Genomic DNA, 18158 nt, shown 5'->3' on the forward strand with positions numbered 1-18158 from the left:
CTATTCCACAAGTCGTACATTCATTTTGAATGAGGATGCAGGGCGGGAGATGTGTTAAGTCACTGTGTTAAGCTTGGAGTTTGTTTTCAAAAATACAAAATAAACCTCTAAAAAAAAATTCTGACAAAAGCATGGTGTTTTTGGTGTTGATAAACAAAAACACAGTGACATGTGAAGAAGGAAAACTGTAAACATTTCTCCGCCCACCATCCTGAGACAATTGTAAGTCATGCCAACCATAATAATAGCTTAATTTTTTTCTGCCCCTATCTTAAACTAGGCAGCACGCCAAGTGCTGTAAGACTGTACTGCATATTGGAAAGTTGCAAAGAGAGATCTTAAATGTCTTCATCGCAAGAGAGAAAAAAGTTCATAACTACCTACAGTGATGGGGGTTAACTAGACTTATTGTGGTGATCACTGTTCAGTATATACAATTAACTTATCATTATGTTGACGGCTGCATCGGAAACTAATTTTACATGTCAATCATATCTCAGAAAAAGGTTTCAAAAGAACTGTAATTATCCCTATTCAGATAAGAACCTGGGCTTTAGAGAGGTTCAGTAACTTAGCTAAGGTTGTTCACCCTTGAGAAGTAGAATCTGCAACTAAACTCAGCTCAGTTGAACTTCAGAACCCACTGGCTTATGGTCTCTTTGTTGGAAAGGTATGGGGGCAAACGGAAAGAAAATATCAGAACCTCCGTTAATATTTATCTGTATCCATTTCTTTGAATAGGTTACTCTGTCTCATTCCTTTCCATTTTTTTTTTAAGATGTTTATTTATTTAACACAGAGACAATAAGTAGGCAGAGAGGCAGGCAGAGAGAGAGGGGGAAGCAGGCTCCCCGCTGGGCAGAAAGCCCGATGCGGGGCTCGATCCCAGGACCCTGGGATCATGATCTGAGCTGAAGGCAGAAGCTTAACCCTCTGAGCCACCCAGGCGCCCCATCCTTCCCACATGTTATTCTTTTGTAAAATATTTTATTCATTTTTAAAAAAGATTTTATTCATTTATTTACTTGAGAGAAAGAGTGCAAGTATGCACTTGCATGTGTGAGTGGGGAGAGGGGCAAAGGGAGGGAGAGAATCTCAAGCAGATTCTGTGCTGAGCCAGGAGCGAGACTGGGGGCTCGATCCCATGACCCTGAGATGGCGACTGAGCCGAAATCAAGTCAGATGCTGAACCAACTGAGCCACCCAGGCGCCCTATAAATATTTTTTTCTGAACAGGACGCTGTATGGTTCTATGTGTGCATAACTATTACAAATAAATAAACAAAAAATATATACATCTATATATATGTTAGAAATGAATGTGTTGTGTGAACAAAAAATTCAAAAGACAATGCACTATGCTATAACTTATCAGTTTTATGCATATTTCGTGTGTTTGAATATACTGATACACATTTTTTAAGTGGAGAATATACATACTTTTGCTTTTTCCACTTTATTGTAATCATTTTTCCCCATCAATAAAAATTAATCTGCAACACTATTTTCAATACAAATATTAGACTCTAAACATTGATCTTGACAGGTAAGATCTGACGATTTAGAACAAGAATCTGAGGTCTGTCTTACTGTGCCCTCATCCCACCTTATCCCAATGAATGGTGGAATAAAATTAAGCATCTAGAAGCCAGGGAATCTTTTTAGAAAATGCATCTCTCTTCCCAGAATAAATGAAATCAGGGACTCAAAGAGATATTGCATACCCATATTCATAGCAGCATTGTTCATAAGAACCAAAAAGTATAAGTAACCTAAGTATCCATCCACGGATGAGCAGATATACCAAATGTAGTCTATACATACACAGGAATATTATTCTGCCTTGAAATAAAAGAAATTCTGATGCATGGTACAACATAGATGAACCCCAAGGACATTACACTACATAAAATACGCCAGTCACAAAAAGACAAATATCGCGTGATTTCACTTACATGAGGTGCCCAGAATAGACAAATTCACAAAGACTGAAAGCGAAGTGGTGGTTACCAGAGACTGGGGGAGGGGTGGAGACGTGAGAGTGTTTAAGGGGTACGGAGTTGCAGCTTTGCAAGATGAGAAGTTTTGCTGGTGGATGGTGGTGACGGTTGCACAACGTGAATGTGTTGACCACTACGCAACGGCATGCTTAATCATTGCTAAGATGGTAAGAAAAAAAAAAAAAAAAAAAAAGAGGCAACGAAAACCATATCTCACAACAGATAGGACTTAGTGGAAAGTGCAAGCTGACTCCCATGTACTCTGACATCTCCACTCCGTACCAGACACCCTAAAAGGGTTAAGGTTAGGGGTGATGCTAATGTAACCTTAAAACAAACCTCTTAAAGAAAAGGGACCTTTGACTCAGATGTCTTAAAACAGGCTGAAGGTCATGCCACCAGGAGACTGTCTCAAACTCCTGCCTGCCTGTCTGAATCCAGAGTCCACGCTTTCCCCTGGCATCTCCAACAAAGGAGACTGGAAACACAGTCTGCCTTTGTCATAGGTCTTGCTGGGTCTAGCGCCTTGCACGCTCTAGATATTTAATCTGTGCAAAGGAACAGAGTTGAACGATGAGAAAAAGGCAAGGCATCCAAGGGCACTAATGATCCAGAGTTTACTTCCTGCTTTCTCACTCTTAAACTATCTCCTCAAGTGACTAATATTAGACTTGGGGCCACTGCGCTGATAACACCACTTACCGGGGTAGTGTCCACTGCCTGCTGTCCTTCACTGCCTTCCAGCATGGACAGCCGGGATCCACACAGGCCTGCTTACCCAGGTACAAGTTACAGTGATGAATCTGAGATGGGTGGGGCGCCCAGACTGCAGGTCTGGTCTTGTCTACCTGAACTGTCATGGATATGTCACTCCTTAGTTCATCAGCTATAAAATCAGGGTTCAAATGCATGATACCAGCCAGCTCTAACACTCTGTTCAGAACAGATGAAAAAGTGCCCATCGTATGGGATGGATGATTTTTTTCCAAATTTAGAGCTCTTCAGAGTTCAGAGCTTGATGAATGTTCACCCTGCCTACAAGGTAATGGAATTAAAATCTAGGGGAGTAATGAATCTGACAGGGAGTACAAAGAACAGATTTTTCCAAACTGCCTATCTTTTATTTATTTTTTAAAAGATTTTATTTATTTATTTGATAGAGAGAGAGTGTGTGTGTGCACAAGCAAGGGGAGCAGTAGGCAGAGGAAGAGGGAGAAGCAGGCTTCCTACTGAGCAGGGAGCCCAATGTGGTGCTCAATCCCAGGACCCTGAGATCATGAACTGAGCTGAAGGCAGATGCTTAACTGACTGAGCCACCCAGGCACCCCATTTTTTTTTTAAGATTTTATTTATTTGACAGTGAGAGAGGGAACACAAGCAGGGAAGTGGGAGAGGGAGAAGCAGGCTTCCCACCAAGCAGGGAGCCCAACATGGTGCTCGATCCCAGGACCCTGTGATCATGACCCGAGCTGAAGGCAGAGGCTTAATGACTGAGCCACCCAGACACCCCCAAACTGCCTATCCTTTAAAGGCAATTTATTTTATTTTTAAAGATTTTATTTATTTATTTGACACAGAGAGAGAGATCACAAGTAGGCAGAGAGGCAGGCAGAGAGAGGGGAGGAAGCAGGCTCCCTGCTGAGCAGAGAGCCCGATGCGAGGCTCCATCCCAGGACCCTAAGACCATGACCTGAGCAGAAGGCAGAGGCTTAACCCACTGAGCCACCCAGGCACCCCTTAAAGGCATTTTAATACTGAGTGTTCAGCAAATGAATAAACCCACACTTCACAAAGTGAATTCCAGAGGACATTGTCAGGCAAGAGGCTCACACAGCCGGGAAAAACCAGCACAGGAAATACTGCTGACATGTCTTCCAGGAGATTCGCTATGTACAAGAGCAGATCCGAAACTTAACAAAGAGAACTTCAATTTTGTTTAACTCTTAACCAGGTATTTCCCCACACTCCATTGTCCACGGTTCCCCCTGTGTTGTTAGCTTGTTTGTTTATTCAACGTAACTCTTGATATTTGACCAAGTCATTGGGAAGCGTTAAGCCATAATAGGGTAATTTCAATATAATGCCACACAAAGTATCTTAAGCTCGCTTGTAGCGCAGGGACATTATACCAAGTTCATAGGGTGAAGATGATGATTAATGAATTAATGTCTGTAAAACACGTAAAACCACCTAACACTTAGATGTATTTACATCATTAAATGTATTTACATCATGAAAAATAAATATTGATGCACTGAACTGATATGCTAAAGAATTTGTTTCTATCTTTAGTTCAAACCTTAAAATAATCATTTCACAGGGAGAGATAAAAGCCACTTCTCAAGCTTTTTTTCACAAAAGCCTTTGGCTGATATATTAAAGCCCTTGCTTGAAATGGGACAGAAAGGTTTAACTTCTGTCCAGTCAGTCTTCTTTATTCTGCTGGCAAGGATTTGTGCTGGAATACGAAACAGGAGACTCATAGCGGTAAAGAGCATGAGGCTTGGAGCCCTAATTCTGCCACTCTCTAGCCTTGCGACTTAGTACGCCGCTTGCTCACACTGCAACTCAGTTTCCCTATCGGTAAAACGGGGATACTAACAGCGCCTATCATCACAGGGTTGATGTGAAGGTGGTGCATTTTAGGAACCATGAAACAATGCCATGTAATAGTTGCTGAGACCCAGAAACAGGGTTCCAGAGATGTTAGTTAGCCAGAGTTAAGCAGCAAGAATCTGGGCCTGGATTTGAACCCAAGTTAAATTCTAAATTCTAAAATCTGGATTTAGGGGCACCTGGGTGGCTCAGTGGGTTAAGCCTCTGCCTTCTGCTCAGGTCATGATCTCAGGGTCCTGGGATCGAATCCCACGTCGGGCTCTCTACTAGGCGGGGAGCCAGCTTCCTCCTCTCTCTCTCTGCCAGCCTCTCTGCCTACTTGTGATCTCTCTCTGTCAAATAAATACATAAAATCTTTTTTAAAAAATCTGGATTTAACCCGGTTAAATTCTAAAAGCTCCTGTCATCACTACTGCCTCTCCATTGGTGTAAGGACCCTGCATAGCACCAAGCCCATGGGAGCTGCTATTTTTATTAATGTAACTGATTTTATAGGCTCTGGAAATGGAAGGGCATTTTAGAGTTTCAAGGGCTCTAGAGAGGGAGGATGGAGGCGGGAAAGTTCTTTAAAGTCTTTGCTTTTCTTTCCCCCCTCCCTTCATTAACTACTCTAAGGGCAGCCACACCAGGTCCTTTCCCATGGGAAATAAGCTGTATTTTGTAGCACAGCTGTAAGTTGTGAATTATTCCTTCCCATTTGAAGCTGGGTGACAATATATGCTCATTCTGACCCAGCACTGAATTGTAAATTGTCGTCACTCACTTTTTTGTGTAAGCAGAAGTGTCCTAATCACGTGGTTATTCGGTAACTTTCAGGATCTTAAGAAAATCTTTAAAAAAAAAAAGAGAAATAAAACCCAACCCAGCCCTGCTTTTACAAACTCCTTTGGAGCTAGCTCAGGGATAAAGCCTTCCTTCCTCACTGTGTCAGCTTTCAGGAATTCTCTGCGTTGTCTGTGTTGTGTAACCCAAGCAGCTTGTTATCTTTGCAGCTTAAAGGCTGACTTGGAAGTTCAGACTGTGAACTATTTAAAGGGAATGAAAGTCCTCACTCTACTATTTTAATTAACTTCTAGAGAGCAAGGTTTCCTACTGGTTATGATAATGTTCACTTAAAATACTCGTAAGGAAACAGGGCAGGAAGCTAAGTAAGGAGGGGGGGGGACTGCTATTTTTCGAGGCATTCCGGGAAGAAGAGTTCGATCAGAGCCATGAAGGGAAAATACTACTGAGTTCCTGGAGAACAGATTAGAGAGGCATGAACAGATATTAAGGAGTATAAACAGCAGAGTATGGGAAATAAAAATACACAATACAGATTACGTAGAGCCTTGATGCCAGGTTAGGGTGTTGGAAATGGTGGGTCTGTGCAACGAGAACCTGGAACAAAACCCATCACATTTAATGTCTTGGGAAGATAACTGGGGTTCTGTGGAGGTCGCTGTGAGGGATGGCACCAGAAAAGATCTGGAAGCTCACTGACTGTGTGGCATTGTTTCTTTGGGCCTGATTTTCCATCTGTTAATTTGTTCAATGGCAGTGATAACATTTGTGGTGGGGACTGAATGGAATCATGCATGGATTTTGAAAATAATGTCATTGAAAGCACTCCCACAAACTATACACACATAGCACTTGGTGGGGGTGTGTGGAGGGGAATGAGGGCTGAGACAGCAAGTCTGCTAAAGAGAAGGAAAGGGGCACCTGGGTGGCTAAGAGGGTTGAGCCTCTGCCTTCGGCTCAGGTCATGGTCTCATGGTTTCATGATCTCATGTTGTCAGGGTCCTAGGATCAAGCCCCACATCAGGCTCTCTGCTCAGCGGGGAGTCTGTTTCCCCCCTCTCTCTCTGCCTGCCTCTCTGCCTGCTTGTGATCTCCCTCTGTCAAATAAATAAATAAATAAATAAATAAAATCTTTAAAAAAAAATAAAGAGAAGGAAAGAAAGGAGCTGACTGACAGAGAAGATGGGTGGGAGAGAGAAGGGGAAACCTCGGAGGTGATCCAAGAGAAAAAGGTGATGTCATACAAGGAGAGTCAGGGAAGCTCTGGGGGCTGGGGTGCTGCTGGCTTCAGCTTTAGAAATGCTACATTTGAGAAACAGGGAGATATTTCCAAGGAGTGGGTGGACCAGAGCAGCCTTAGGAAGTAGGTCTTAATCATTGTTTTAATTGAGAAAGCCAGGTTGCCCTGGTCTTAGAAGGTATTCAGGGACATTTTTTGAGGTTTAAACCCCAGAGAGTCAACTCAAAGAAGTTTTAAAAGCCAATGGCTGCAGCCACCAGCGTGTAAGCCAACAGAAAAGTGGGATTCAGAACAGCCACTGAGGTAATTCTAGATAGAAAGCCAAGTTCCCTGGAAGGAAATGCCCTAGCCTAGGTTTCTCGGCTTCCTCAGTACCTCCACTGAGGCTGACACATTTTAGGCATTTGGTGGGCGCTACTGGATGAAGCTATGAACTTTGTAGAATTTTCATGTAGTGGTATCAAGAATATGGAAACTTCACTTCAGTACTTTGTAATTTTGCCTCCTTAAGGAACTTTCCTCTGCTTAATCCCACATCATCAAAATCCCAAGTACACCAAGATGTTCATCACAGCATTATTTATGTATCAGTAAAAACTGGAAAACAACTCATATTTGAAATGTCAGGCAGGTGGTAAGTCATTCCACTAATATGATGAAATAATAAAGTGGGGACTGTAGCAACTGTTCAAAGCATTTTACAAATATTAAATCATTTAATGTTCATAGCAATGCTATGGGGCGTTTACTATTAAGGTAAATTCCATTCTACAGATGAGGAAGTTGAGGGCTTGGGCAGTTTAAATAACCTGCTCAAGATTATACAGGTAATAAGTAGCAGAACTGGGATCTGAGCAAGGCTGTCTGGTTCTAGTATCTTTGCTCTAACCCATACACAATGTTGCCTCATAGTATTTTATTTTTCTTAAATTAGTTCTGTAACAGAAGTCTGGAGGAAACATATATTCTCCCTGTTCACAAGAGGAGATGATCACATCCCAGGGAGGGGAGTGGGTGGTAGCCAGGAATCAAAGTTCTGCCTCATTATAAACCCAATGACAAGAGCTCACAGCTCCTTCTTCTTGCTTGCTAGCAAAACAACTGGTAATCTACAAAGTCATTCCACATCATTCTTCTCCTGAAAACCACCCTGCTGAGTTGCTATTTTCATGAATCCCAATTCACAGACCAGGAGGCTGAGGCCCAGAAAGGACAAATGGCTCACTTAGAGGTCACATTGCTAGTTTCTTCCCACCCAGGCTCAAGTTCCTTCTACTATGCAGTGAGGTTTAGACAATTGCAAAAAGTGTGCTCCAACTAAATAGCCTAGTCATCACTCAGGAAACCACCAGGCTCAAGGCAAAGTTAAAAAAGAGTATTGGTTTGGGCTTGGCCAGACTAGCTCAACAACCCTGAAGTCTTAGGGCTAAAAAGTCTGGACTACCTGAGGACTTTCTCTTCAGAGCCTTCAGTCATAGGCAAGAGATCTACCCTAAAGAAGGTCTGGGATATCAACCTTTCTCTTCGGTTTTTTCCCTTAACACACTACTCAGCTTCTTCAGACCCACCTTCGTCCCAACAGTCTCTTCAGAGGTTGCCAAGAGACAGGACAGGGTGATGATACTGAGGAGGGCAATGATGATACTAGAACAACTGATAATATTAGCTGTAGTGATGGAGAGCTTGCTGTGTGCCAGAAACTGCCTTGGGCAATGTTTACATACACTTGATCTCCCACTCTATGCCCATTAATCTAAGGGGTAGGTGCCATTCTCCTGCTGAGGATATGAGGCTTAGAGAGTGTCCATCACATGGCTGGCAGGGAGGAAATGGGGAAGGAAGGGTTAGCAGTTCACAGACTGCAGAGAGTGAGCTTTTGGCCCCAAAACCCTCATTTATAAATCAACTTCAGACTCATCCCCCAACATGATGACATTCCTCGCATATCTGATCTTCCTAGGAAATAGGGCTCCTCCGAGAAAGCCAAGAGCAGAGAACACAGCAGCTGGATGTCAAGGACCTAGAAACTCATTTAGCCTCCTTTTATCCCAACGTTTTCTTTTAATTAAAAAAAAAAGGTGTTTATAGATTTTTGATTCCTTCAAAGCGTACTTCCTAACTTAAACACAAAATTTTAAAAAACAACACAGCACAAAACAAAGCTAATGGATGTGGTGAGCAGATCGTGGTGTTCTGTGGGCTCCTCAGTCATTCTGCCAAACTGAATGGGCAAGTGAGAGGATGTGGACTTTCCGAGGTGAAGGAGTGTGCCCTGACTGGATGTTTCCAGGCACGGAAGGCATTATTCGGTTATCGGTCTGTTAAGGAGCGTCCTGTTCAAAACCTTGGCTGGGAACGAGTCCTAGGTCATCTGTAAATCATCTACGGGTAGAGTTTACCAGGAGTGGAACATTAACATGGTGGAGGTGAGGCTTTCAATGGGTCATTGGCCTGTGGGCTGATTCTAACTGGAGGCCTTGCCTTTACCTTCTAACCATGTCGATTTCTCCGACTCCAACTACTGCATTAAAAGGGCAGCAAGGAGCAGGTAGAGCATGAATTCAAACATAAACACTCTGATGAGGCGGCCAGTTAGGCAGTTAGAACCAGTAAGTGTCCCAGTGGCAACAATACCACTGTTAGGTTAAGTGTCTGAAGGGGGAGGCCCCTTCAGGGCAGCTGCAGAAAGAAATCCCCTATTAATCCCTTGACTAAGCAGCTGATCGTTTATCTTTTTGTGCATATGTTATAACTCTTCCAACACAGGATTATTTATAAATTTTTAAAAGTCAGCACGGCTACCAAAGCTCTTTAGGGATTTCTCTGTCTTGCTAACCGATAACAGAAAAATAGAACTTTGGAGGGCTTCTGTTTACAATTCACTGTCACTCTGGCTTGAAAAGTTCTAAGAAAGCTTCCTTGCTGGATTCATTCACAAAAAGAATGGGTCCCTATTTGAAGAGGGAAGAGATCTCAGTCTCCCGCCTAGAGATCTACTTTCTTTTGAGTTTGCATCCATTGTTATTTAAAGTAATGGCATTCAGCTAGGGTTCCCCAAGGGTTATTTTGCATAGTAATATCACAAAAGGAACCATTACCTGGCATAATCCCCTTTGGCTTCCTGAAATAAAAAAAAAAAAAGATAGATGATCAATATGTATTTATGTTAATGAAGCAAATGAATTTCACTTGCGGTCACGTTTCCCTCTTAAAGTGACTGAGTTTTGTTTCTGAAGAGTGTCCACGAGGAATTTTCTCTAGGGCCACAGAGAAGAATGTGGCATTGGTGAGAGGATGCGTTAGTAGCCATTAGACACTTCTTATTCTTCACAGAAGAGACAAATATATCCGAAAAAGCACAGATGATTATGTCTTCTGTTAGGGCTCTAAGATCACGTGATAAATGCTTGTGTATTCAAGCAGCACACTTTTTAGTCTGGACACAGACCTATTAAACTGGACATAGGTGAATCAACGCACACTACTTGTTTTCTCTTTTTAAACAAGCACAGGAACACGCTTTGTTTCTCAGCTACTAGTGTCTTTAAGCATTAAGGGGCTCTCACACTCGACCTCAAGAAAATGTATACAAAAGTTACCTCATTTAAGTGAAAATTACAGCTGTTGTAACAATCGCGGCTTCCCAAATTCAACTATTCCAGAGCTCCTTTCCAGAAGTACAGTCTAAGTCTTTTCCCCCAGAGCAGTCTAAATTTCATTTTGCTTTGGGACATAAAATATCACACTATAGCTCATGCAGATTAGGCTAAAACCGAAAACGGCGACTCACGTTTGTCACGGGCAAACAACCAGCTGGCTTAAAAATCTATCAGCCGCTGGCCCCACGCGAAAGTTTCAGAGTTGTGGGCAGTTCACAAACCAACAAACAGAAAGGCACAGACAAGAGGCAGCCGGCCGGATTCTTACCTGTAACACAAGCGCGGCTAACTTGAAGATGGTTTCACTGTCCGCTTCGATTTGCCCCTGTCGGGGGAAAAGAAAAGCATCACTGAACACAGGCTGCCCTAGGTTGTAGCAAATGGCTGTGGAGTTGGGGAAGCTGTCACAGCTTGGCACCTCCAGTTTACAATCAAACACAGAGCATACCATTATAGGGGAAAGGGAGGGGGGCGTGGAGGGGCGCATCCAGGGTTCAGGGGAAGCCGGAGCATGTGTGTGTGTGTGTGTGTGTGTGTGTGTACACGCACATTTTAATTAGCTGTGGGGAATTTTGTTTAGAGAGCAGTATTCCAGAAAAACGCAAATGTCTTCGAGGCTGAAAATTCAGACAACTTCTCAATGCATAAATTTCATCCCTACAGGTTCATTTTTAAGCTCTGAAGATTTTCTTAGATGGTTTGTTCTGTGTGTTCCTGAGATTTTTTTTTTTCTGTGTCACCACTTTTTTTTTTTTTGGTATACACACAGTGCAACTATTATTAAAAATTTAAATTCATTTCTGCATCAGTGACACATTGTTGAATTAATATTTATACATTTAGAGGTAAAATGTAAAGCCTTAAGAATCCGCTACATCGCATACTTAGAGAAGACCAAAATTCTGTTCCATTTTGCTGAAGTTTGATGAACTCTATCATTTTACCCATTATTTTATTTTTTTCGTCCTTTAAGATCCTTCCCACCCCAAAAAGAGGAATTCTGGGCTTTGGAAAACAGGAATGTACCCTGTTTTCTCAGTACCCTGGTAGCGACGCATAAGTGTGTGTGGAGGGAATACTGCTGCAATAATATTCACATATGCCTTCATTTATTTTGTTAAATATGATCATATATGTTAATACCATTACCACATCATATAATATATTACCACAATGAATGGTAGAGAGGGATCTTCATTTTAAAAAAATTGTAAAAATACTTTGGTGTAAGCATTAACACACACTAGAACAATTCCATACAACCTTGCTTAAGTGTTGTATAATTAGTACTTGAAAGTCAGAGTCTTTGAGATTATGGAACTCATGAGCCTAGAAATTGCCCTGAATTCTTTATTTCTCCCTTCTACCTGTTGAATTCGGGCTGAGGAGTTTTTATAGTTATATCAAAGGCATCAACAAGGAGTAGTTTAAAGTAAAGGCGAACTAGGTAGGTTCCCAAAAGCAGCTGGCTCACGGGGGATTTCTGAAAGGATTATGCTTTTCTCTCACGTTTCCCAGTGATTTGATGGGGGTTCTCAAAAAAGAAAACAAAACTAGTAACAATAATTCTTCTAAAAGCCATAAAGTAAAATAAACAAACCAAAAACCCAGGGCGTTACAATGCCAGCTGTGATAATTATCTATGTTTCCCTTATATCACAAAATGAAAACAAATGAATTTTATCCTGTGACATCTAAGTTTCCCTTCTGAAACCTGAGGCAACGGATCTGCTCCAAAGTTTTGTTTTGCTTTAAAAACTGACAGGCCCAGAGCCCTGGAATTCAAAGCTTGCTTCTAATCTCTAGAAACAGATTATAAAATCAAAGAGAAGCCAGGTTGATTCTAAGAATCAATTGCCCTCTGTCTTTGAGGCAAGAGACAGTGGTTTTCTAATCTGGGGAAAGATGTTGAAGCATTTAATCCAACAGGTGAGATGCGTGTTGATCAAGACAAATTTTTACAAAGGTTGAATTCCTTAGGCTCAAAGGAAAAAACAAACAAACAAACAAACAAACAACGCACAACAAACCAAAAACAAAACTCAGGAAGAGGGAGGGGGTAACAGGGAGAGGAACACTTTGAGTTTGAAATTGCACCCAAACTTAAAAGTCCAGTTTGTCTTAAAATCGTACAAAAGAGGGGGAAAAAAAAGGGTTGTTTCGATATTAGAAGAATGAAAGCTACAGAAAATACATGGAAAATGACTGCCAGCTCTTCTGACCCCCCATGACCCTCTCTGCCTCATCAGAATGTTAGGTGAGTGATCCAGACAATATTTGAGACACTAGCTTTTCAATTTAGTAAATGGAAGTTCGGCAGATGAAAAGGCCTCGGACAGAAACTCTTAAGAATGCTGCCAAATAATTCTCTACCTTAGAAGGGTCATTAAATATTAAAAATGCTGAAACAAGGAGCTGAAGCATGAAAAGTACCAGGCTCAGACAGCTCCAGAAGAGAGGGGAGGCAAATATGCAACTCACCTGAGGGTTTGTATTTTTTTTTTTTTCACCTGTGCAAGTTGCCCCAAAGCAATTCTGGTGGAGGAGGGTGAGGGTGGGCTGGAGGGGTGGGGCCTCCTGGACCCTGGTTCCAGGGAGACAGGAGAATCCACGGTTTGGACAAGCCTTACATTCCTTTATATACCTCAGCCCCTACCTCACCTTCCTCCTAACCACTGTTCTGGAAACCCAAGGCAACATATTTTGAATTCTAATACCGATTGCCAAGATCACCTGAGTTGTGCCAGGAGCTCACCAAACAATGGATCAAGCAAAAATAATACTATTTGCCCGGTTCTCAGCAATTTTGTATGGTGAAATTCAATGAAGACATACACAGAACTCTGGAATTTCATGCCTGAAGTGCAAACGTTCTTTAGAAACTGCTGTCTGTCCTAGGATGGAAGATTTCTTTTACTTATAACCATGGCAACAGAGGTAACCTTATAGGGACTGGGCAAGCTAACACTTGAGAGAGGGATCTCCTCAGAGAGAGGTAATGGGATCCTCCGTAGGTTTCCATGACTGTCAGGGATAAACAAAGAGGAGCAGAGAAGAGAGTCAGGTGACATGGCTGAAAGCACAAGGGTGATATGAAACAGTACCAAGTCTTGGTGCTCTACCGTCATGGCTAATTTAGCTGCTTTACGAATCCAGTCCCTAGGTCACTAGGTTCAGGTTCTGTGCCGGACATCTTTTTTTTGTCCTTGGCTTGTTAGCTCAGTGGACCAAAACATCTTGCTAACGAGGTAAATGCTAGGTTTTGATTCACAAGTAGAAGAGAATAAAAGATAGTTTTACAATCTGAAAGGGAATTTAGTGAAAATATGACCTATTATTTTACAGATGATGGCACTGAGCATCGGGGACATAATGTGTGCCACCCAACCCCAGAGCCTCGACTGCGACTCTGGGCTTCTCGTCCAGTGCTCTTTCCATTCCGCCATTTTCTGACTCCAGTGTAAATCTCTCACCAGGAATCTTCCAAAGGCATGCTTTTGATAAAAACTGGAATCAGGGGCACCTGGGTGGCTCAGTGGGTTAAAGCCTCTGCCTTCAGCTCCGGTCATGATCCCGGAGTCCTGGGATCGAGCCCCGCATCGGGCTCTCTGCTGAGCGGGGAGCCTGCTTCCTCCTCTCTCTCTGCCTGCCTCTCTGCCTACTTGTGATCTCTGTCTGTCAAATAAATAAATAAAATCTTTAAAAAAAAACAAAACTGGAATCAGATAAGACCGAAAAATGATTCCAAATGCCACCTTTTCTGTTGATGGGATGGTAAGTTATCATCAAATACAAACACCTAGAATGGAAAAATTATTTCTGAAGACCCAACTCCTTTTTCTGTATTGATGTAGTACTTCTTGGAAACTTATTCTGAACAACAATAGACACAAATCACTTGCTCACAAATACTTAGGATGTGGAACTACTTGACAAAGGGCTGGGGGAAGTCAGCTTGTTTGCAAGTGTATCACTAATTATCTAGCTATTCTAGGGTTAAGTCTATTAAAAAAGGTAGCTTATAGAACACCAACAAATAAATGTGTAAGAAATGAGAGGAAAAGAAAATTAGCATTTATAGTCATTGTAGTACTAATTATGCAGGCAATTGTTTTCAATAAATAAAAACTATTGCATAAAAGTTTGGTGAGAAACAGGACAGGGTATCTATATAATCACAAAATATCTCTCTATGGGGAAATTTAATGATAAGGGGGAAAATGCCAACTTTTTAATGGAAAAACCTCACAGTAAAAAAAAAAAATTAAGATTTATTTATTTATTTTAGAGAGAGAGACATGTGCAGGGAAGAGGGGCAGAGGGAGAATGAAACCCAAGCAGACTCTGAGCAGAGCCCAATGCAGGGCTCGATCCCACGATCATGAGATCACAACCTGAGCCAAAACCACAAGTGGGTCACCCAACTGACTGCCCCACCTGGGTGCTCCAGACAAAGTTTTAATCAAGTGATAAGATATCACCAATAACTGGACAGACCAGCATCATGTGCCTCCAGAAAGTATTCATTGAGAAGGACACAACTTCACTTATATACATGGACGTGTTGGTAAATGGAAACGTTTCACAACCAAAACTTGGAGGAGGGGGTATGATCTCTCATTTGTAGCATCTGTTGGTGTCCATGGTGCGAATACTCCCACCATGGCTGATTTCAAACTACCAATATGACCTCACAGAACATGCTGCTGGGAAGCCATGTGAGAATTGGCTCTCACTGCTGGTACCAACCGGCTGGTTCCCACTGAGTAGTAACTCAGCCAAAAACACATCTCTAGATTTAATTGTGAGAAAGCATGAGACAAACCCAAAGAGAGGGTCATTCTATAAAATATCTGGCCCATATTTTTCGAAAATGTTGATAGGATGAATGCGAAAGAAAGGCTGAAGAACGGTTTCCAAGAAAAGGAGACTAAGCAGTCACAACAACACAGTGTATCACCTTGTATCAAGAGGACAGGTTGGTACAAAGGGCATTATTGGGACAATTGGAAAGTACAGTATGCAACAGTATAGATTCAATATTAACTGTTCTAAATGTGATCATTGTAACACGGTTGTATAAGGGATGTCTTTGATCTTAAGCACTATACAATGAATTATTTAAGGATGAACAGTATAACTTACTCTTAAATGATTCAGAAAAAAAAATTATACATCCACAGGCAGGAGGAGGGAGTGCAAATGTAGCAAAATATTAATGACTGGTGAATTTGGTTTGAAGGACATACCCCATTTTTTGTGCCATTCTTTTTTTTTTTTAGATTTTATTTATTTATTTGACAGAGAGAGACACAGTGAGAGAGGGAACACAAGCAGGGGGAGTGGGAGAGGGAGAAGCAGCCTTCCCGCCCAGCTGGGAGCCCGATGCAGGGCTCAATCCCAGGATGCTGGGATCATGACCTAAGCTGAAGGCAGATGCTTAACAAATGAGCCACCCAGGCATCTTTTTTGTGTCATTCTTAAAATCCTTCCACAAGTCTGAAATAATTTCTAAAGAAAAAGTTTGTAAAAAGCTGACCTATTTTCCCAGAGTACGGGATATCTATGTGTCTTAACTGCCTGGTACCTGTCCCCTCTTCTGGGCAGAAGATCCCACTCTTTTCAGAGCTGCTTCTTTCCGTTCTGGCTTGTGTGCGAACACAATCATCGTTCTGGGGACAAGTGATGGAACCTAGTCCAAAGACACTCCCAGGGATTTTCCAAATTAGAGCTGAGGGAAGAAAGCTCTCTCCCACTGTGTGTCAGGCAAAGCTGGGCAGATGTGAATCAGAGAGAATCACTGCTCGCAGATGGAGACAAAGGGACTTCCCGACACTGGTAGTCAACTGTATCCATTGCTCAGCCAAGCCAGACTTCAAAGTCTGGTTAATACTCAAAAATTGGCAAGAACAGTGACTTGGATGCTGTTTAGATGCTCTCACTTTGGTTTATCACTAAGCCAACAGACAGAGAGTGTAAAGAACAGATGTGATAAGCACACAAATGAGTAATGGATGTAGCTCCCAGGAGACTTTTTAATTCCTTCTGTGGACACATCTATGAGGAGGAGAAATCTGCCAGATCAGAGAATTCTAGAGATAGATATGGACTCACTGGTTTCATACAATTAGTCTGGTGTGCAGTGGAGGGGGGTACATCAACACTCAAGATCCACCCACTATCTTACAAGGCAGTTCTTGCTGGCCTCTAGAAGCATCCTTCCCTGTGCTAGTTCTTGTCTTCTAGGGGTAATGGTGCCTCTAGGGAACCAGGCAATAATTACCACACAATTCCCATTGTGTAAATGGACTAATATTTTGTCCTTTTTTGTCCAAGTTGTTGGGGAAAGGTAATGTTTCTGAAGGGTGGGCTTGATGATATATATTTCCATTTGTTTTTCTAGACCAGAGTTTTGCAACCTTGGCATAATTGACATTTGCAGTTAGATCATCATTTTTTTGGAAGTGTGGGTGCTGCCCTCTGCATTGTAGGGTGCTAGGCAGTACCCCTAGCCACTGTCCACTAGATTCCAGGAGCAGCCTCTCCCCTCAGGGTTGTGACCACCAAAAATGTCTCCAAACATTTCCAAAAGTCTTCTGGGTGCCAAAGATTCTCCAGTTGAGAAACAATGACCTAAATTCTCTCAGTTGTATTCCTGGATTAAGCTAGAAGCATCAGAAATTTACAAACGGAACCATAAGGCTTGCTCCAAGGTGAAACTGCTGTTGTGTTTCACCTTCTACTGAGAACCTATACAGGAAGCAACCCTCAGAACCTCATTAGCTTAATAACTCTACGTGTGTTGGGAGGATATAGTTAATTACATCATGTAATAGTCTTTCATGAGGACCCCTGGGAGAAGTTTCTGCTTCTTAAGACCAATAGTGACTGTGATTTTCTGAGCAGCTGCTTTGTTTTTGCCTTAATGACCACTGTGAGTTATGCAAGTGATCATAACTGCCTCTTTGCTGTGGTTCTTAAGAGGAGTTGGATTTCCAATTCAATGCTTTATTAAAGCTAACCATGCTAAACATTTTATACCAACCTTAACCTTGGCAGTATCTAATTATTTCTACTTTTATTTTCTCACAAGTAACTCTGATTTCGCCACTGACCATATTTTAAAGCGATTTTCTTCTTTTTTATTGAGGTATATACAGTAATAAGCACAAATCTTAGCACACAGCATGGTGAATTATGGCACATGTATACATACGCTCATGCGATCATCACCCAGATAAAGACATCATTCTCATGGATTTTTCCATCTTAGCGAAGTGTATGCATTTTAATACAGCACACGAAACAAAATTATTCTTGCTAGTTAGAAAAGTATCAATACCATAAAATTGTTGCGATTTGCAATTCTTTGATTACTAATCAATTTGAGCCTCTCCCTTGCAATTGCATATTATTTGCTATTGCCCATGTGTGAAATGACCCTTTGTTCATTACCTGTTTGAGAACTTATTCTTTGTTTGAGCTACCAGTGTTAAATTAACCCTTTTTGCTGTCTAATGGGTACAAACTGTATCCTTCAATCCGTTCTCCTTCTCCTGGCCTATGAAGTCACAGGAGACTGGGGTCCATCTCCCTCATTGGAAGAATCTTTGGGGTTCCGAGCAAGCTATTTCTCTGAAACTCAGTTCCTCATCTGCAAAATGGGGAATGATAATATTGAATTTTGTGGCTTGCTTAGAGCATTAGTGAGAGACAAATATATTTATCATAAAACCTAGGCTCAAAGATTCTCTCCATGTTATTCTCTCTGCTTTATGCACCGTGTTGCTTGTCACATTGTTCCATATTATTATATCTATGGTAATCTACTTTGGTCTGGGACACTGTTCAATTTTTGTG

At 41.8% G+C, this 18158-nt stretch overlaps 1 protein-coding gene across 6 annotated transcripts in view; it reads right to left on the minus strand.

Annotated features, from left to right (window-relative positions):
- Positions 1–18158, minus strand: part of FRMD4B (FERM domain containing 4B) — a 221065-nt gene that overhangs the window by 57352 nt on the left and 145555 nt on the right. For all 6 annotated transcript variants that reach the window (XM_032867367.1, XM_032867363.1, XM_032867364.1 and 3 more), the window contains exons 6-7: positions 10567–10623; positions 9738–9760 (exon numbers count right to left, since the gene is read on the minus strand). In XM_032867367.1, the coding sequence (XP_032723258.1) occupies positions 9738–9760; positions 10567–10623 (80 nt within the window). The remainder of the gene's footprint in view (positions 1–9737; positions 9761–10566; positions 10624–18158) is intronic.

The sequence above is a fragment of the Lontra canadensis genome, unplaced genomic scaffold (genome assembly GCF_010015895.1).
Source record: "Lontra canadensis isolate GAN:19392208 unplaced genomic scaffold, GSC_riverotter_1.0 scaffold34, whole genome shotgun sequence".
NCBI lineage: Eukaryota > Metazoa > Chordata > Mammalia > Carnivora > Mustelidae > Lontra > Lontra canadensis.